Genomic DNA, 19,318 nt, shown 5'->3' on the forward strand with positions numbered 1-19,318 from the left:
GGCACTGAGGGGAATTGCTGTCCTGGTCATTCCAGAGGACACACTTCCTTCTTCTATAGAGCTTCATGTTGCTCTGGAACAACATAGAGCACATATGATAATCTCCTCCCTGAAAGTCCCTCCCTTACGTTGTATGGCTTCAAAACTGTGGGGTGTGTTTTTAATAATTCTTGTGTTCACACTGGATTTTTCTCTTCTCATTTTGGATTTCAGCTTTGTTTGGTGCTGCAAATGGACTTACACAAAGAAATTATAGAATCTTAGAACCCAACTCAAATTCTAGGTTTGCCATGGGCAGGGACACCTTCCACTATCCCAGGTTGCTCCAAGCCCCATCCAACCTGGCCTTGGACACTTCCAGGGATGGGGCAGCCACAGCTTCTCTGGGCAACCTGTGCCAGGGCCTCACTACCCTCACAGGGAGGAATTCCTTTCCAATATCCCATCTAGCCCTGCCCTCTGACAGTGGGAAACCATTCCCTCTTGTCCTGTCCCTCCAAAATATCACTGCGTTAGCACAGAATCATCATTTTGAGTTTTGGAGGATATTTTATTTAAGCTAAAGAGACATTTTCAATGCACCTAACTTTCTTTTTTTCTTTTTTAGGATGTGAAACATAAAACTGAGAAACCAATGGTGGCAGATGAGCAGGAAACAGAGGAGCAGCTCCCAGAAAATGTACGGGTGTTTAGGAAAATATCTCTGTGTTTATGTTAACCAGAAAGGGAGGGTTCTGAGGGCTTCATCTAGTTGAAGAGTGAGTGATTTATGAGGGGAAGGGGCTAACTGGGAAGACATTAAAATAATTTTATTGGTGGAAACTTGAAAAATTACTTCTTCTTTTTAAGTATGTGGAAATTGCTTATTTTCCTTCTATTAAGTTTGAGGATTTAGTAAGGTATGATAATGAACAGCTAATGATAATATCAACTTAATGTGCTATTCTATGACTGATAACTGATCTCTCTTGCTTCTGCTTTGCTTTTAGGACCTCAACCAGCTCAAACAATCTAAATCTTCAACTAAAGTGCCAGTCAGCTTACAGGAGATACCCCTGGAGCCAGCACCTACTTACCTTTCTCCAGAGGCAGAAGTCACCAGCCGTAGTATGAACCAGTTCTTTTTTTCACAATATAGTGTATTTTTAATACCTTAACCCAGGATGGATGTTTCCATTTTGCTTTCCAGATAACTTTTACTGAGATTTTTTTTTCTTTGAACATCCAATGACCTATTTTTTATAGTGTTTGTATTTTTCTCTCATTTTACAATTTTTGAGAGCTTGAAGGTGTCTTTGCTTGTTTTTCTTGACTTCTATGTACAAAGGTCTTGTTCCTGTTTTTGAGTAAAATACAAGTCAAGACAGTTTGGGAAATTTGTCTGTTCCATGGTGCTGGAATATGTACTTATCTGTCCTGAATTGATCGGGACCCCTTGCCATCATGATCTGAATTGTCTAGGTTTTAACTGAATTAGATGTGCTCCCAGACATTTACTCTGAACATTTACTTCCAGAACTCAAGTTGTTCTGATTTAAAGAATTCAGAGGTGACTCAGAATAGTCCTCTAGTTCAGTTGTTTAAAATTAATAGGAAAATATGAGCTTATTAGTTGTTGTTGTACAATTCCTTTGGTGGTTTTAATTTTCTTATTGTACAGTGTGACTTATTTTTTTACCTTTTTATGGTCTTAGGTGTCTTTCCACCTCCACTGCCTGTGGATCCAGCAACATGTCCCATAGTTCCAGGGCAAGAGATGACTATAGAGATATCTAAGGGTCGGTCAGGCCTGGGACTCAGCATCGTTGGGGGGAAAGACACTCCACTGGTGAGTTTCTATTAATCTAGTATTTGCTGTCCTTTTTAAAGAATAGCAGGCAAAGAAATAATGCTCTTAATGTCTAATTGCTGTAATGAGTTGTTCAGGACAGGGAGGACAAGCCAACAACTCCAGTCTCCAATAATAATTGATAGTTTTGCCTTGTATCAGATCAGTTGCTGTTCCTGTTTAAATTGAAAGGTTTATGTTTCAGTAATGCTTTCTGCTATGGTCAGAGGTTACAAGTGTATATTCTTTTATTTAACCATTATGAATTAAGAGTTGCAAGCAGGTAAGTTACCAGAATGGTTGGACTAGAAATTAATGTTGCAGAGGCAGAGCTGCTTCAGCAAGGTTAACACCTCTGTCTGGAGAGCAGAAATGCTTAGTAGCTGTTTAAATAAACTGTGATTTATCTGCTTGACAGCAAAGCCCTTGCTGAACAGAGGTAAACCAAAGGTAATCTTTTATTGTTTTCTGTGTCTTTTGACTTAATCTGCCTCTTGGATGTTCTGTTTATTAAACAGATATCTTCAGATGAATTAAAACATATCAATTCAAGTGTAAGCTCAACAAGTTGGTTGCTAAACCCTTCTCTGCCTCTGCTCTTGCTGTTTCCTCTCCCTTTTCCATTTAAGAGATATTATGCTACAGTGTAAAAGATGCCAGATTGGGTTTTTTGAATGTCAAATTCAGTTCTTTCAGTAAACAATTCTGCTGCAGAGATATCTGTACTGGATTCTCCTGAATCCCCTGCCACAGAGACACTTCAGGCAGTGGAGCTGCTCTGGTACATGCAGATGGTCCCCAGAATATCATAGTGAGGCGTCATTAAGCCATGAAGTGCAGTGAATGTCAGCAGGTACAGATAATTTCAATGTAGGAGTCCTCTTCCAAGAGACCAAGAAAAAAAGAAGAAAAACAGTTCAAAGGAAAAAAGAAAGGAAATTGAAAGGAAAAAGACAGTTTTGTTTTGCAAAGTGTAGGCTGTACCTTTTAGAGCATTGAAACTGAAATTGGAAAAAGTTCAGCTTTTGGTCCCGTTTATCCCAGTCTCCAATTATGCAGAGTGAGGTCAAATTGCTCTGTTTCACATAGAGATGGAAATGAGTTATGTTGAAGGCTTAGATCAGCCTGTATGGTTTTCACTCTCTCCATCCACGCACAGTTTTGTCCCAGTCCCTTTTTTGTCAAGCTCCTTAGTGTTGAGTAAATTCAAATAAGTTGCTCAGTGTTAGTCATCTCCCTGCTTTTTCATTTAACTGGAATTTGGAAATAATACATGGCAGTCTGTCAGACACAATATGGTGCTTGTCTTTCATGAGATTTTAATATAAATAAATGAAAATTGTAAATAGCTGCTTTACAGAGCGGATGAGAAAAATGCAAAGGATTTTATTCTTTAAATTGAGTAAATGGTTTTCGTTAAGTGTTATACTTCCATTAGTTCATTCATTAAAGTGTCCTCGTAGGAATTGATTTTAAAAATCTATGCGCTTGAGTGCCGTAACTAAACCTATGAAGGGAGGGAGGTCCAACTTCCCACTTTCTGATCCTTGACTTACAGGACGTACCAAAATGAGTCCCTGTTTCTTTTCATATTTCTGAATCTGCTCATTCAAAGGCAAGAAATGGTGTTTCATAAGGAACAATTTGCTTTTGGGAAACCACATTCTAATCTGACCATTTGCCATGTGCAGAGACCCTCTCTGGGATTCTCCATAACTTGCTTATGCAAAATGGTCTGTGCAAACCTTTCTCCTCAGGGCAGGCACTCGGGGTTGTGTCTTTAATGAGATCCCAGAATCCTAGGATAGTTTGAGTTGGAAGGGACCTTCAAGATCATCCAGTTCCAACCCCCTACCATGGGCAGGGAACCTCCCATTGCACTGCTTTGTGCTTCTGATCTCCCCCAAATTACTTTGCTGCCTTTCCTTTTCTGCCATGAAGTCAGAAAACCTTTTGTAAAGAGTTGAAGTTCACATGATATAACAGAGAGTAAAAGCAAATATTCCTCAGGGCTATAGGGAAGTTTCTGTCTTGCTGAGTTTCATGGTTTAGAGAGGAAATGTAACAAAATAGGTACATGGAATTGAGTGATGTATTTGTCTTGCTCTCTGTCATTTGTTTTTAACTCAGTTATATAGATGGACATCTTCTGTAGTTTAAAAAAGGCAGTGCAGAGAGATTAGAATGAAGCTATAATTGGCTTCAGCAGTTTGGAGTTTGGTTTTTTAGCTATTTTTGAATTGTCAGATCAAGGTTAGAAGGAATGGGAATGGCACCATTTATAGTCCATCTCTGCAGGCAGGAAGCAGGAATGTCTTTGGTACTCTTGTAGTTCTAATAGATGACACATACAGAGATGGGATGCCCTGATGGGTCCATGGAAAAATGCTCCATCCAGGAAGGGAAAAGTCTTGGCAAAATAGGAAGCAGGAGCAGTGTCTGTGCTGCACAGCTGCAGGAGCTTTTTCTTTTACCTTTTCTTTTTCCTCTGAGAAAACAAGACATGAACACCCACTTCTTCTTCCTTCTTTTTCTACTGAGTTCTCTTTATTTTGTGCCTGCACAGGTGTGTAAGTGCCTACAAAACCATGAAGGATATGAACCCCAGTTGCTAGGATTTCAGAAGTAATTTATCAATATGGGGGAAACCAGGAATGCTGCTTCTCAGAATTTGTCAAATCTAAAGTGGACATGCCAAGAGTATAGATGTATTAAAATGCACTTGATCTAAAAACACTGAGTGCTGGTACTCAACAGCAGCTCACATGGGATGGGAAAGCTCTCTCAGAATATTTTATGTCTTTCTTTAGCACAAGATGCACATGCCCAGCTTTTGGAATAATAAATCTGGCAGCTGGGGACAGACTGCTTCAAAATGAAATATAGAGTACAACTTTTAAGGCATAACCTCAGGAATCTCATCAGGAATCACCAAGTAGAGGCTTGAAAAATACAGGCTGTGAGCAGGGAGGTTAATTTGTTCAGGAGGTTGGAAACTAGTGTCTTAACCCCTGTGAAATGGTTTTTGGTGAGATGTCCATCCCATTAAGCTCAAAACTCTTTCCAGTCACAGGTATTCTAGGCAAGGTCTGGGGTTGTGTGTTTGGGGAGCAGGAGAGCATCAGCTGAAAGGATGTGTGTTTAGAAAAGACACGGGGAAAGGAGGATTGTCCTTGAGAATTGTCTCTGTGTTGTTGATTTGCAGACTGCTATAGCCCTTAGCAGTTCTATTTCATTTTACTCTAAGCGTTGATATTTTTTAATATTTTTTTTCTTCACTCTCTTTTATTTCACCTTCCCACATACCCCTGAGAGAACACAACACATGGCCTCTGCTTTAAAGCAATTGAAGTGCAGAGTGGAGCTGGCTGAAGCACACGGGCTTTCAATTTGTGAGAAGGTTTTTTTCTTGGTTGTAGTCCAATCAAACTTGTAAAAGTAACCTCAGAGTGGGAATTTAAAATAGAAAAAAAAAAGTGTTTTCGGAAACATCCCAAAATGAGGTTTGAGGCCCTAGTGCTGCTCCTCAGGACACCTCCTGCCCTCTTGTCCCCCCTGAATTGTGTATAAATGCTTGTCAGCCCCACTGCTGCTAATAGCAGCCGTAAACCTGACAGGGGTGTCATTGTCACCTGGCAGCTGCTGGTGCTCCCAGGACACCTAGGCTGCTCCAGCCGCGGTATGCCTGGGATTCATGGCAGCTGTGTAGACCCCTGAGCTGGGCAGGATCCTCATGCCTGGGCCTGGACAAGCTATGACTCTTAGTTACATGTGGGGTTCAGCTTCAGATTTGCATTCATGGCAGCAAGCCAGTGTTGGCATGGCCAGCTATCCCTGGGCTGCAGAGCCCTGGACCCTGTGAATCCGGGACTAATAACCAGTCCTGTGGGATACAGGATATAGGACTGGCAGCATCAGATAGTCCCGTTGTTCACCATAAATTTAGGAAATGTTCCTTAGTTATTCTGCTTTTGATTCGTTGCATTCTTATAAGGCAATTCTATATAAGGCAGTTTCAAGGCAAATAATATAGTTTCATATAACAGGCTTTTTCCTCTGAAACTGTTTTGCCGTAAAGTTTCTATGAGATTTTCATCTTCAATCCTCAGAGAACAGGATGTACAAGGAATTGTTTTAAAAAGGAGTCCTGGTACTCCTCCAAATAGCGTGTGAGATTTACCCAGAGAGGTTGTGGCTGCCCCATCCCTGTAAGTGTTCAAGACCAGGTTGGACAGGGCTTGGAGCAACCTGGTCTAGTGGAAGGTGTCCCTGCCCATGGTAGGGGGTGGAACAGGGTGGGCTTTAAGGTCCCTTCCAACACAAACCATTCCATGATTCTATGAAATCTGGACCCCATTATCACCCCAGCGTGGGTGAATGCTGCCATGTCTTGTCCAGTTAACAACTTGCAATGAGCCATTTTCTATAAACCAGGATTGTTAATTTACAGGGATTTGATTCTTGGCAGTACATGGAAAAAGCATCTCTCTAAAATACAAACATTTTCTTAGCAGGGTGGGAGCACTGTTTTGCTTCCAGCTGAATAATTTAGTAATGGTCAAGCTGATTACTGGTAGTTATTGGCTCTGTCTTTGCTGCCTGGGTGATTAAGATGCTCAGGCGAGCCGGAGGGGATTCAGACTTTTCAAGGCTGGTACAGGGATGTTCCGTCCAGGCAGGGTTAGAGAGCCCTGGGAGGGAGAAATGTTCAGAGGCTTATCTGGGGCTTGAAATCACAGCTAAGTGCTGGACAGGCACCTATGATATAAAAGATTGAAGGGACTGTAACCTGGGGGCTCCCTGGAGGTGAAGTGGGTAGGAAGTGGTCATTGCCTGAACCTTACACAGAAAAACATACTTTATCCTGTGTCTTTTTTGTTGAAAACAACAACAAACCTCTTATGCTGGATTTTTTATACTGGGTTGTCTACTTTGAATTTGGTAAATTTTCTTTTTGTACTTTTGCTTTCAGCTGACTTTAATAGAAAGCATTTTTAAGGCACTTAACAGACTTGAAGGTACTCCACCAGTAAAAGAAAGTGATCCATAAAGGCAGGGAACTGGAACACTTGAGAGTGCTCCAGAAAGTAACAGAATATACTTGTGCTCAGCTAACATGAGTTGGTGTGAGAGCTGGTAACACTGGAGTTGGGGAGGAAAAAGTTGTTCTAATCATTTGGGTTAGCCCAGAAGGTTTTCTGGCTTGCAGTGGAGCTGTGTGGGGATGCAGCTTGACAGAAGAATATTTAGATTCATTCTGTCAGTCCAGGTGAGTCATACCTTGAATAAACCCCATCTGTTAAGGAAGGGCAAGGGAATAATCAAGAAAACTGTGACTTGAAATTGCAGCTGTTCGAGACACTATGTTTGCCCCCGGAGCTGTGAGGGCTAATTACCTTGTGAGGGCTCCACGCTGCCAAGATCAGGTTGTTCCTATACCAAAGCCAAGCCTAAGAGCTCTGTTTTGTGCTATGCTGCAGTCAGTCAGCAGTGGGGACCTGCCTAAATGTGACTTCTGTGTTACTAAACAAGCAGATTCTCCCTTGGTTAAGTTTTTATCCCTCCCTCCCTCCCATCTCAGTTTTATTTAGATTCAGGCAAAAATATCTTCATCAGGTATAGACAGCTGATGTCTGAGCGATTCTGTAGACAGTCATCAAATGCAGCTGAGACTGAAACTGTTTGAGTGAAATATGCTTACCTTGTAACTCCAAATGAAAAGGAAGATATTGGCCTCCAGAGGGTTTCAGCAATATATTGGCTATAGATACTGTTGCTGTTAAATCTACCACACAGTGAATGGAACAATAGAATGAAAAATGGGAATAGAAGTCTTGAGTTTTTAATTGTGGCTTGGGTATTGTAGAGGAAAAGTTTGCGGCTGGGAGAGGAAAAAAAAATGCAATCTCTTCTAAACCAACATTTATAAAGCAGAAGGCAATTTACTGACAGAGTGGTAAATGCAGTTAGCTTGAAATTGTGAGGAATTGCTTTGACTCCTGCTTGGATAATGTTAAAATGAAGTTGGTGGATTCATCCTCATTCCAGAAGGACGTTAGCTTACAAGAGCATGAAAAACCCAAACTGCTTTGTACATGAGTTATCACAAAAGGGAATTAGGGCAGTAAGTTTTGCAAATCATGTCTTTGATGGGTCTTTGGCAAGGGTTTAGCTGATGGGATGGCTTGCTGGTGTAACAGTCCCTTGCTTGAAGAAGCTGGTGTCTTCCAGGAATGTAAATCAACCCTAAAATTTAAGCTGACAATATACAAAAGCAGTAGGACCTGTCAGAATGGACTTCAGGAGGATCCTGGCTGCTGCTGGTTGAAACCGCTGGTTTTTGGCTTCCTGTGTCATACACACTCAGGATCTCATGCATTCTTTATAACCTGTGCTATGCACTGTACACTACTAACTTTCCTTTTTTTTAAATTTAATAAAATAATGAGAGTGAGAGAGCTAAGGTTTTAATATGTCGTTCTGTGTTTTATTATTCCCTCTAAAATGAGCATGTATACTTTTTGAAAAACTTTGGTTTGCTTTGGCATGTGATTCACAGGAACATTGCTCTTTCTATCATTTTGACTTAAGTCATATATTTTTACACTAAACATCTTATTACCTTAGTTTTATTATTTCAGAATCAAAAGAGAGCTTGCAAATGTCTATGACTGCAGAGTGAAGGAATGTTAATGAATAGTGCCATTGAATTTTCAGGTTTTAGCTTTTCTGATCTTAGAGAATATAACTGTAAGCAAAAATATTATGCAAGCTGAATAAAATTTAAATAAATAGGGACCAGATGTAACTATAGGGGCCTATAAAATGTAATACAAATACTATCCGCTTCCTTAAAATAAATCTGTATTTTAGTATGAAAAATTATATTCATATTGATATTGTGGATTAATCTTTTTTATGGAAGTTGGCAAGTGAACATCATCTCTTGCAAGGGCTTGTTCTTAAATGGGAAACAGACCTTTTGTTTTAACCTTGAGTGGAGCAGTTTCTGGGTCTCGTGCAATGTAAAGCATTTTTACATTAACACGGTAATACATTTTTACATTCTACAGCCTGTTTTACTGCAGTAGTGTTTGGCTTAGGATTTTGGGTGCCTGTTAATGGTTTGTGAACACTAGGAATGGCAAAATACTGGAGTGCTAGAAGGAGGGATTATGCAGCACGATGCATTAGATAAACCCCTTTAAGAAGTCAAGTGATTTGCTTGGGCTTGACCTTCAGCTTTCGTTGCTGAATCATTATCTTTTAGATTCCATTTAGATCTGCAAATGGAAGATCATAGATCATAGCATAACTGTTGTCATTTCCTCTGCCTACAAGTAACCAGCAGCTGGATTTGTTTTAACTACTGAGAGATTCTTGCATGGGGCTAATTCTCCAGCAAAACTCACTGTGCAACCAGTTGATTTCTACTTTATCTGCGAACCAGCCTGTAAAAATGAAATGGCAATTTTACTGCTCCGGACAAAGTATTACAGAAGTTGAAAAGGAAATAACTGATGTTGTTGTACTTGCCCTGGGAAAGAGATAAATCTGTAATCCTGAAGTCAGCAAAACCCCTTGCAGTGTTATTATCTTTTATAATGATAATTTAGTATAACATTTGTAGCTATGTAGGAAATTAGTTGGAAATGTGTAATGTTAGCTTAGGAAAACACAACTTATCAACTAAATCAGAAAACGTCTTTTCCCGAGCGTTGTTTTATATGCAGTTCACTTTTTGTCCTCCTCGGGAAAGTGCTCTAATCCATGCAGAAAGCTTCATTCCTTACACCAAATACATAATTATGGTCAGTGGTAAGATTCATTCTCCTAACTACAGACCAAACTGAGATACAGGCACATAAAATTCATGTAATTTCAACAGTTTGCTGTGCCTGCTTTCTAGCACTGCCCAACCATGAGGGTTCTGAAAAACGGCCTTAAGATGAAGGAGGGTAAGTTTAGATTAGAGAAAGAAATTGTTCCCTGTGAGGGTGCTGAGGCTGGATAATGACTGGATTATGGACTGAAATAGCACAACAAAGATAAACAAAGCAAAGTTGAGCTCAGTTAAAGCAATAGCTTGTTGTGAATGAGCTTCAGTAGTGCAGGACTGTTCAGTGCTGTGCAAGAAGCCTCTTTGCCAAAATCTGAACTTTTTTCCATGTCAAATCTAGCCAACACTGGGTTAGTGGAGCTTCCTCTGTCCAATTCTTTTGACATCACCTCTCTTACATATTGATCCACCTTTATTATATGATAGATCTTCATCAAAATATCCTTGGTACTTAATGTTTGGGCTTCCTTCATGTCTTGTGTCCATTTACTCCCTCACCTTCTATTCCCAGCATTCCCAATAACAGCCTGGGGGCTGATTTTCAGTGACTTTTGAGTTGTAAGCTGCTGGTTGTCCTGCTGAAAAACAGCTGCACGGGAGAAAATCAACGCTAGAGAGACTGGCTCAGAAGCTATAAACTTGCAGAAAACGTGTGAGCAATTCAAGCCAAAAAGCCAGCCGGCTTGTGAGACTTTCTCACCATGGTTTATGCTCCTGCAGGCTTTTAAGGATCACTCAGTCAGTGATTTTCCTGAATAGGATGCTGACTTTACCACCTTTCTCCCAGAGGCTCAATTGGGGCAGTGCTGTGTGGTCATTGCCTGAAATCTCTGCCGTACCAGTTCTTGACATTTAAGATACAAAGATTAAGCTGTCAATCTTACTGAATTTAATTCTCAGTGTTAACGTGTCTTTTTGTGCTCTTTGCTGATGGGTGAGTGTGATATTCTTCCCTGACAGGTCTCTGAAGTCGGTATAAATCAAGCAGAAAAAATATCCACAGCTTGGGGGAGGAGTTGAGATCTGATTCCCCGAGAGTTCAGGGCTCTTTCCCTCCTTGGATCAAAGGCAATGCAGTGTAGATCATGCTGTGCACACTGTACAAGCTGTGGATGGATTCCCAGACTGGGTGCTAATTTCTCTAAGGTTGTCTTGCCCTCACTGTTCCATAGCTAGTCACTCTGCACCAACTTTGTTCTTCAAGGTGTCGACCAGGAGGCTCCATGAACCCTCCCACTTCCCTTCCTTTGCTTCCATGGCCAAAACCTTGTTTCTCAGCACCATCACTGCCGGTCCTTCCCTTTGCTCAAGACAATTGTGCAGACACAGTGATATTCTGTTGGTGAGGGGTATAGTTGTCCCACAGCTCAAATCTGAGCCCTAAAAAATACCCTCTAATATACTGTGTGGCAGGTTTGGTGGGCATTTCTCCTTCTTAACAGATTTGGTGAGCACTGTATCCAAACCGGGGATGTTTTTGCCATGTTTGGAAACTATTCTGTCTTGCAGGTATTTTTTTTTCAGCCATGTAGTGCCGTATCAGTGCATTCAGCTTTTATTTCCTTGGACTGCAGGCCCTTCAGTATAAACGTTTTTCAGCCCAGGATGGCAACCTCAGCAGTAGCAGACAAATTCCCTTCAACTCTGTCTTTTCATGGTTGGACAGTCTCAGTTTGCACCTGTGAGTGTGGACTTTGTTTAGCATAAAGAAAAGCTGTTTACATGCCCTGGCTCATGTTCCCCATCTTTCCATCCCATGCAAGAACTGCTCATCTCTGCATTAATTCCCCATTTGTATGGGGAACAGTCCCAGTCCCAGACTGTTCTTAGTCAAAATATACAAAGATTAAAGCTCCAGTTTGTTGAATGGATTTGTAAACTTTATGAACTATGTGCTTTCAGCAGCTGGATATCTCTTTTTAAACAACTCTGTTCTTGATACGAGAGTGTTTTTGTTTCCCCCTTCTGCACAAACAGTTTTCATGACTCTGCCAAGCTATAATCTATATGAAACTGGTGGTGAAAGGAGATGGGAAGGGATAGGAGTGAAAATCTGTCCAGAGCCACTATGAATTCACAATCTCTAGCTGAACATTGACACCACTTTCCCTTCCTACCTCTGGATTGATTGATTTTGAACTATTTAGGCCTTGACTTCTAGAGATATCGAGCACTCTCTGAATTTAAAGCCAGTGAACAGGAGCTGCAGACGTCCAGGAACCAAAACCTATCCTTTAAGTAAACATTGTGTATTGTTTTAGTCATGATAGATCCTATATTTTTTGTCAGGCACTGAAAGGAGGGATGTTACAGCTTCAATCAATGCCTGTCAATAAAGTCATTACCAATTAGGACTTGGTTAGATGGCTGGAGTATGACATTGCATCTCATTACTGCATAAACTTCTTTAAAATATTGATGTGATTAAAAACATTCAATAACATCAGCAGTTTGGTTTTAGTGATTTGTCATGGATCATCAAAACTAATGGAGTCTTATTGAGATCCCACTAGATCCAGTGGGAAAAAAATCACTTCTGCATTAAATGCAGTTTGAGCTGATCCCAGAGGTATCAGAGGAAAGAGGTCTGTTTGCCATAGTTTATCAGCTAAGGAAAAGTAAAACCGATATTTATGCTTATGGACTGTTTAAAAATCTATACGGGGCATCATGGATACATTGCTTTGCTCTGTCTTTAATCGATTCGATAAGCCCTGTTCAACTGCACTACTTTAAAATAAACCTGCTTAAGAAAAACAGTGTTTTGGCAGGTCAGCAAGATGTTTCCTTCTCCTGGGTAGGCACAGACAGAACAGGAATGTACCTTTGCATGCCATATGTATTTTTAGTTCTAGGTCTGGCTTCTAACACATGCAGGAACTGCAGGGTGACACTGAATTGTTGCCTTTTCAAATAGATGATGCAGATTATTCAAACTGATAACATTTGGTGGTTCCTGAATCTGAGCCTTCGGTATGTGCCGTTTTACATTTAATAATGCAGTGCTGGGAAAAGCTGGTAACTCCAGGTTGTTGACCGGTTTTAAAGCAACCACAGATGGAAAACAAACCTAAAGAAATGTGATTGAAAGCTCCTTGCTCAGAGGTTAGGAAATATGAGATTAAATACAGTCTGAAAGTGTTTAATTTGATCATCTTGTGTACATACCCAGTCTGCTGTTACGTGATCATATTGCCAATTTTCTGATGAATCTCATGGTTGCCCACTGCTCTGGTGTGTCCCATTTGAATGATGCTGCCTTAACAAGCTGGCCAATATTTTGTGTTACCTCACTGGCCACTTCTAAATGTCTCTGTGGAAACATAGAGTGGTTTGGGCTGGAAATTACCTTAAAGCTCATCTTGTTCCAACCCCATGCCATGGGCAGGGACACCTTCCACTAGACCAGGTTGTCCCCTCCAACCTGTCCTTGGACACTTCCAGGGATGGGGCAGCCACAGCTTTTCTGGGCAACCTGTACCAGGGCCTCTCCACCCTCACAGGTAAAAATTTTTTCACAATATTTAATCTAAGTCTGCCCTCTGTCAGTGGGAAGCCATTTCCACTTGTCCTATCACTTCATGCCCTGGTTCAAAGTCCTTCTTCAGCTCTCTTGGAGCCCCTTTAGGCACTGGAAGGGGCTCTAAGGTCTCCCTGGAGCCTTCTCTTCTCCAGGCTGAACACCCACAGCTCTCCCAGCCTGTCTCTAGAGCAGAGGGGCTCCAGCCCTCGAAGCATCTCCATGGTCTCCTCTGGACTCACTCCAGCAGCTCCATGTCCTTCTACTGTTGTTCCCCAGGGCAGAAGGCAGCTCTGCAGGTGTGGTCTTACCTGAGCGGGGCAGAGGGGCAGAATACCCCCCTCCCCTGTTGCCCACGCTGTGGGATCAGCCCAGGGCGTGGGGGGGTTCTGGATGCCAGCGAACAGGGATGGGGCATGTTGAGTGTCTCATCCACCAACACTCCATATCCTTCTCCTCAGGGCTGCTCTCAATTATCATGCCTTGATAAAGTGTTTCAAAAACTAAAAGTTAAATGTGCAGTGGAAATTCTAAACCACAGACTCAGCTTTTCCTCAAAGTTACCCGTGATCAGCCTCAGGTGAAAAAATATACATCACTGTCACCTCCTGGCTTTCACCCAGGCAAAAGTCTCTTGTGTTGGCTTACAGTTACACTATCATTTTTAAAACAAAGGTAACCCTCAAAAAAAAAAGAAAAACAACCCCCAAACCAACCAAACAAATACTCAAAACAACCCAAACCCCACAACTGAGAAGATCTAAGATATGTAGTAGAGGATTTTGGCAACACTGCTGAGAGATGGATGTGCACATGTTGCTCCACTCCATTACTGTTTGTTACTTCAGTTATTGCAAGAAAACCCTACAGTTGCCAGCAATGTGTGTGTATATGTAGATATACTTTTTTTTTTAATCAAACCTCTCTTCTGATTTTTCTTAATTACCTTGGTACATAGCTCATGGTATTCTGCCTTCATTTATGTAGATTGAAATCTCTGTTCCCCCATCTGGGAGGCTTGTATCAGCTGTAATCCATTTGTGATTACAGTCCTCCAGGCTTTTTTCAGGGGCTAGTGTACATGAATAAAAGCGGGAACCTGTGACAGTGGTGCTGTGCTCCAGCAGCAGCAGAAGAGTCCACATCATTAAAGAAGGTAGTGGGAATGAAAGGGAATCATGCACTCGATATTGTCTTGATCTGAGCATTAGCTGAAGGGCATTTGAGTTTTCTTTCTGTTCAGTGTGCACCATGTGTGCTGAGAAAGGCAACACAGGGAGGGGGGTTAAATTGGTGATGAGAGATGTACTGTCTAACAGTGTTTTCCCAACATGGAGGGACTTTGTTCTGCCCCAGCAGTGATTTCCTCCCCCTGCTCCAGGAAGGCAATGCACAGCAGGGCTCGCATACTCCAACCTTTTGTTGGAAGTGCTGGAAAAGCTCCTCTTTGACTTCTTGTACATCAAGTCGGGGGGGGGACTTCACAGCCATAGCATTTTTAGAGGGTATATTTGTCTGAGAACAAGTTATCCAATACCTACATGTCTAATTAAAAACCACTGGGTGTTTATCCACAGCCAGAGCTGGTAGCAAAACTGGTTCAGCTCTGAGGCTGAGTGTTACTGAGAAGAAGAGCAGGTTTTGCACAGTGAAGGGTCCCATCCTGCTTGCTGAATCTGAAGAACTGTAGCAGGATGTTCACCTATTTTTTTTCAGAAGGAAAAAAAAAAAAAGAAACAAGCCAGAACAATGCAAAGGGAAAGCACCAGCAAAAGAACAGTATGTTCTTTGTAATGCTTTTTCTTTGGGGACATCTATTGCTGGCAATAAGATTAAATCACTGAAACCTTCCCTGAAGCTACATCTGCCACTGCCTACATTTTCCAGCCTCAGTAATAAACTAACATTTGCCATTGTTCCTTTCTTCTGGATTTCATTTCTTACAGATTTAACCAGCACTATTTACCACAAGGCATTCAGCTCTTGCTTAAAGCTGAGATCTATGCCAAGTCCCTAAAAATATTCATAGCTCCAAAGAATCTGGTTTTAAATAATATCATTAAAAGTAGACGATATTAATACAACAGTTCACACTGAGTTCACATGCTGCTGATGCCAACATGTAAAAATGATGGAAGAAGCTCTAGACAAGACTACCCTGAAGTGGTGAACAAAATCCTTTGTACCTTTTTACTGGCTCCCTGTGTTTGGATTACAGGAGTAATTTTCTTATCCCAAAATATTAATTTCTTTTTTTTAAATCTTTGTTATAGTCTTGCTTTTCCTGTCATGGAGTGCTGTACTTTCACAAAGGTGGGGAGTGTGGGGTGGGTTGTGACTAAGAGGTTATGGAGCGTTTGGGAAGGAGGATTCACACCACCCTCTTTCCACAGGATGCCATAGTGATCCATGAAGTTTATGAAGAGGGGGCAGCAGCCCGAGATGGCAGACTTTGGGCTGGTGATCAGATTCTGGAGGTAAATGACTTTCTCTGTGTATGTTCTTCGTTGTGTATACTTGTATTCCATGCAACGGGGATTTCTTGTAGGGGAAGGACACGTCATTGAGAAGGATCCATACTTGAGGCTTCCTTTCCATCACTAAGAACATGCTGAAAAATTCATATTTCCTTATATATTCATATAAACTGAAGGTACAAATTGAGAATACATTAAATTTAATTGAGCAAGGTAGTTCTTGAATTACACAGTTCAGCTGTCATGTCCAATAGCTTAGTATTATTCATCTCTTTAATCTTTCATTCAGAGGCCGCCGCTCAAGTATCTCTGCGCTGCCTGCAACCCAAATATTGGTGGGGAGGAGAGGGGGGATGTACCATTCCTGTGAGCATCCTTGCCAGCATCCCTGTGAGCATCCCTCCTATATCCCTGCAGAAGCCACCAGCTCCCCCAGGCCATGCTTCATCCAACTGGGAAACACACAAATGAATAAATGTGGTGTTTTTCCCTCAGCCAAGCATAGAAAAGGTGGAGGGAAAGGGTTAAGAGAGAAGTGTTGGTCTGCAAATGAAACTTGCGTCAGGCAGGGGTTCAGTGCAGCTGCTCAAAGCTCTGCTGTCAGCTCAGGACAAATTCCCAGCATGGCCATTAAGGCTTCGGTGTGTAGGGTTAGAAAAATAGTGAGGGGTACTTGGGGACTTGTCTTTACAGCTCTTGCACTGAAAATATTTTTGTTAGCGTTAAGGCTGAATGTTGTTTTCGTTTTATAAATAATGATGTATTAACAGAGCAGGATACTTAGGGGGTAAAAATGGGGCAGCTTAATTAATTCTTCTCTGGCCAAACAGGAAAGTGCTAATGTTTGTGGGCCATAATATTGTTATTGCTTCAGCTTTTAAAAGCTGTATTAATGAATCAAAAAGATGACTCTGAATTGGTTTCAGATTAGTGGGATAAAGCACATGTAGATGCCTGTGTCAAGAAAAGAGTATCAATGCAGTATATAAATAAATAAGTATGTGCAGAATCAGTACAAACAATGTAATTACTGTAGACTAGGCTTAATTATCCTTATGTAAAATTAAGTACAATTGTAACTTTGCATATCTAGAAATACTGAGAGATATTTTCATTACCCTAAAACTTATGGAAGTGGATTAATATTGTATGGTTCTCCTGTTACAGTTCATGCTACTTCCTAAAGAGAAAATGTTGTAGTATTGATATATTTTGGTATTAGGAAATAAAAGATTATTTTGTTGACAGAATATTGGCAAACACCTTAAAAGGCACCTGTGGATTAGGCTTGGCAAAATCAGGAGATTAAGTTTTAAGTTGCAATAGCTTTTTTTAATACTTGAGCACGTATTGAAGTAGAACTTCTTGTTCTGTCTGACATTACTAAAATGCTGAAACCTTCTCAGGTCATGGTAAGGGAAGTGTGACTGGGTGCTCCAAGAGCGGTCTGGTGTGCCATCTATTGGATAAAAAGGAAAATCACCGTTTAATACATCCTGCCTGGGCTTCTCCAGGGCCATTTATTACTGGTGTTTTTGATTCCTTCTGTTTTCGTCTCGACACTGTTGTGCAGCTGGGGGAGAAGGAATCTGAGTGGTAAGAGACACAGGGAGCTCAAAGGAGTACATCCTACTTTGTCTAGGTGTAGAAAGAAACATTGTTTGAGATTCCAAAGGTTTGAGGTTAAAAAGAAGGGAAGAACACCAGCAAAACTTCCAAGCCAGAATGTTTTGATTGTTGTGATGTACTCCAGGCAGTTGCACAAAGCACCAAACTCACTCTGTAGGAGATCCAGGATCTCAGCCCTCTGGAAATGGGAGCACTAAATTAGAGCGCCAAGGGGTGTCAATTTGACAAATTTGTGCTGTCACACAAGGGTAGGGTGTGATGAAAAGATCATTTATACATGTCATTTGGAAAGCAAACACTGATTATTTCAGGTGAACGGGATCGATCTGCGGAATGCCAGCCATGAGGAAGCGATCACTGCGCTCCGACAGACACCCCAGAAGGTGCAGCTGGTTGTTTATAGAAATGAAGCACATTACAAAGATGAAGAAAACTTAGAGATTTTCTATGTAGATATACAAAAGAAAACGGGCCGAGGGCTGGGGCTCAGCATAGCTGGGAAACGGTAAGAGCAGCTCTGATCCAGCAGCGCTTCAAATGAAAAATATTTTGCTTTTTGAATGACTGTAGCCATTCCAAATGGAATATGAAATAAAGGGAAAACTCCATAAGGAACGGAATTTTGTATCTAAGTATCTTCAGGGATGCAATGAGACTATGGTTCTGCCTCTCTGTCAGAACAATAGGCTTGAGCAGGGAAGGCTGCAGCAGCCCAGGAGAGCTCCCAGCGAGTGTCCTGCTCAGAGCAAGTGTGGCCACGTGCAGAGTTGGGAGCTCACTCTTCTGGTGGCATCAGCATAGCCATGTTTCAGGGTTGGAGGCCCTAACCATGGATTCTCTAGTTTCAAAATGGGGGGAGAAAGCTTCCTATTTCTAAATACCAGGATGTGCCTTTGCAGATGGATTTGTGAGTTAGATTTAGCTCCTACTCAGGTTCAAAGGGACCGACATCAGTGGAAGATACGAGGCTGAGTTAGACCCAGATCCAGAGCAGTATCAAGGTGACTGCATAACACTGCAGAAAGCAGTTCTGTGAATACAAAGCACATCCCGAGACACAGAACCACAGAATCATTTAGGCTGGAAACACCTCTGAGATCATCAACCTGTGCCCAATCCCCACCTTGTCACCCAGACCAGAGCACTGAGTGCCATGTCCAGTCATTCCTTGGACACCTCCAGGGACGATGACTTCACTACCTCCCTGGACAGCCCCTTCCAAGGCCTGATCATCCTTTCCGTGAAGAAATTCCTCCTGATGTCCAACCCAAACCTCCCCTGGCACAACTTGAGGCTGTTTCCCCTTGTCCTGTCACTTGTTGCCAGGGAGAAGAGGCCAACCCCCACCTGGCTTACCCTCCGTTCAGGTAGTTGTAGAGAGGGATATGGTGGGAGGTGGTAGCAGCTTAATAAAATATGACTTTACTGATCTCTCTCTAAACCATTGCTATTAGATGACTTGAACCAGAGCACTGATAGTTTTAATCTTTCTTTGCCGAAAGAGATTTATGGCATGATACTTGTTCAGTGTCAGTGTGTAAGAGTCATATGGTTGCTCTCCTGTATTGCCAAAAATAATTGACTTTTGCAATTACAGATCATCATGTCATTATCCCAACTGCCTGTGGTCAGTAAAGTTTCCACAGCAGTTTTTTACAAGAGTGGGGATGTTTAACCCAGGTGTTGTGAGCAGATTGCAGATTGGGTAATTAATTTAGCTTATGTAAATTACCCTGCAGATGGTAATCGCAGTCTCCATCCCTCCCACCTTTGCTTCTGTGCTATCGCTAAATGCTTCAGAGTGGGGATTTCCTCCTTAGGGATGGCCCAATTTCTGAAGTCAGTTAAATGATACCCTGCTATAATTCAGGGTTTGAAGTGTTGTGTCCTTCAGGGTGTAGGATACCAAATGCCAGACCTTGGCATTGCAGCTGGCACCAGCTCATACCATGGAATCACAGAATCATTTAGGTGGGAAAAGCCCTCTAAGGTCATTGAGTCCAACCTATAACCTAGCACTGCCA

The 19,318-nt window shown here is 41.7% G+C and overlaps 1 protein-coding gene across 5 annotated transcripts in view; it reads left to right on the forward strand.

Moving 5' to 3' along the window:
• PATJ (PATJ crumbs cell polarity complex component) overlaps positions 1-19,318 on the forward strand; it is a 145,256-nt gene that overhangs the window by 108,706 nt on the left and 17,232 nt on the right. For all 5 annotated transcript variants that reach the window (XM_027748746.2, XM_027748747.2, XM_027748745.2 and 2 more), the window contains exons 32-36: positions 608-679; positions 990-1,107; positions 1,695-1,828; positions 15,582-15,665; positions 17,606-17,799. In XM_027748746.2, the coding sequence (XP_027604547.1) occupies positions 608-679; positions 990-1,107; positions 1,695-1,828; positions 15,582-15,665; positions 17,606-17,799 (602 nt within the window). The remainder of the gene's footprint in view (positions 1-607; positions 680-989; positions 1,108-1,694; positions 1,829-15,581; positions 15,666-17,605; positions 17,800-19,318) is intronic.

Source organism: Pipra filicauda, unplaced genomic scaffold, assembly GCF_003945595.2.
Source record: "Pipra filicauda isolate LSUMZ 115617 unplaced genomic scaffold, ASM394559v2 scaffold19_size4547281_pilon, whole genome shotgun sequence".
In the NCBI taxonomy this organism is placed as follows: domain Eukaryota; kingdom Metazoa; phylum Chordata; class Aves; order Passeriformes; family Pipridae; genus Pipra; species Pipra filicauda.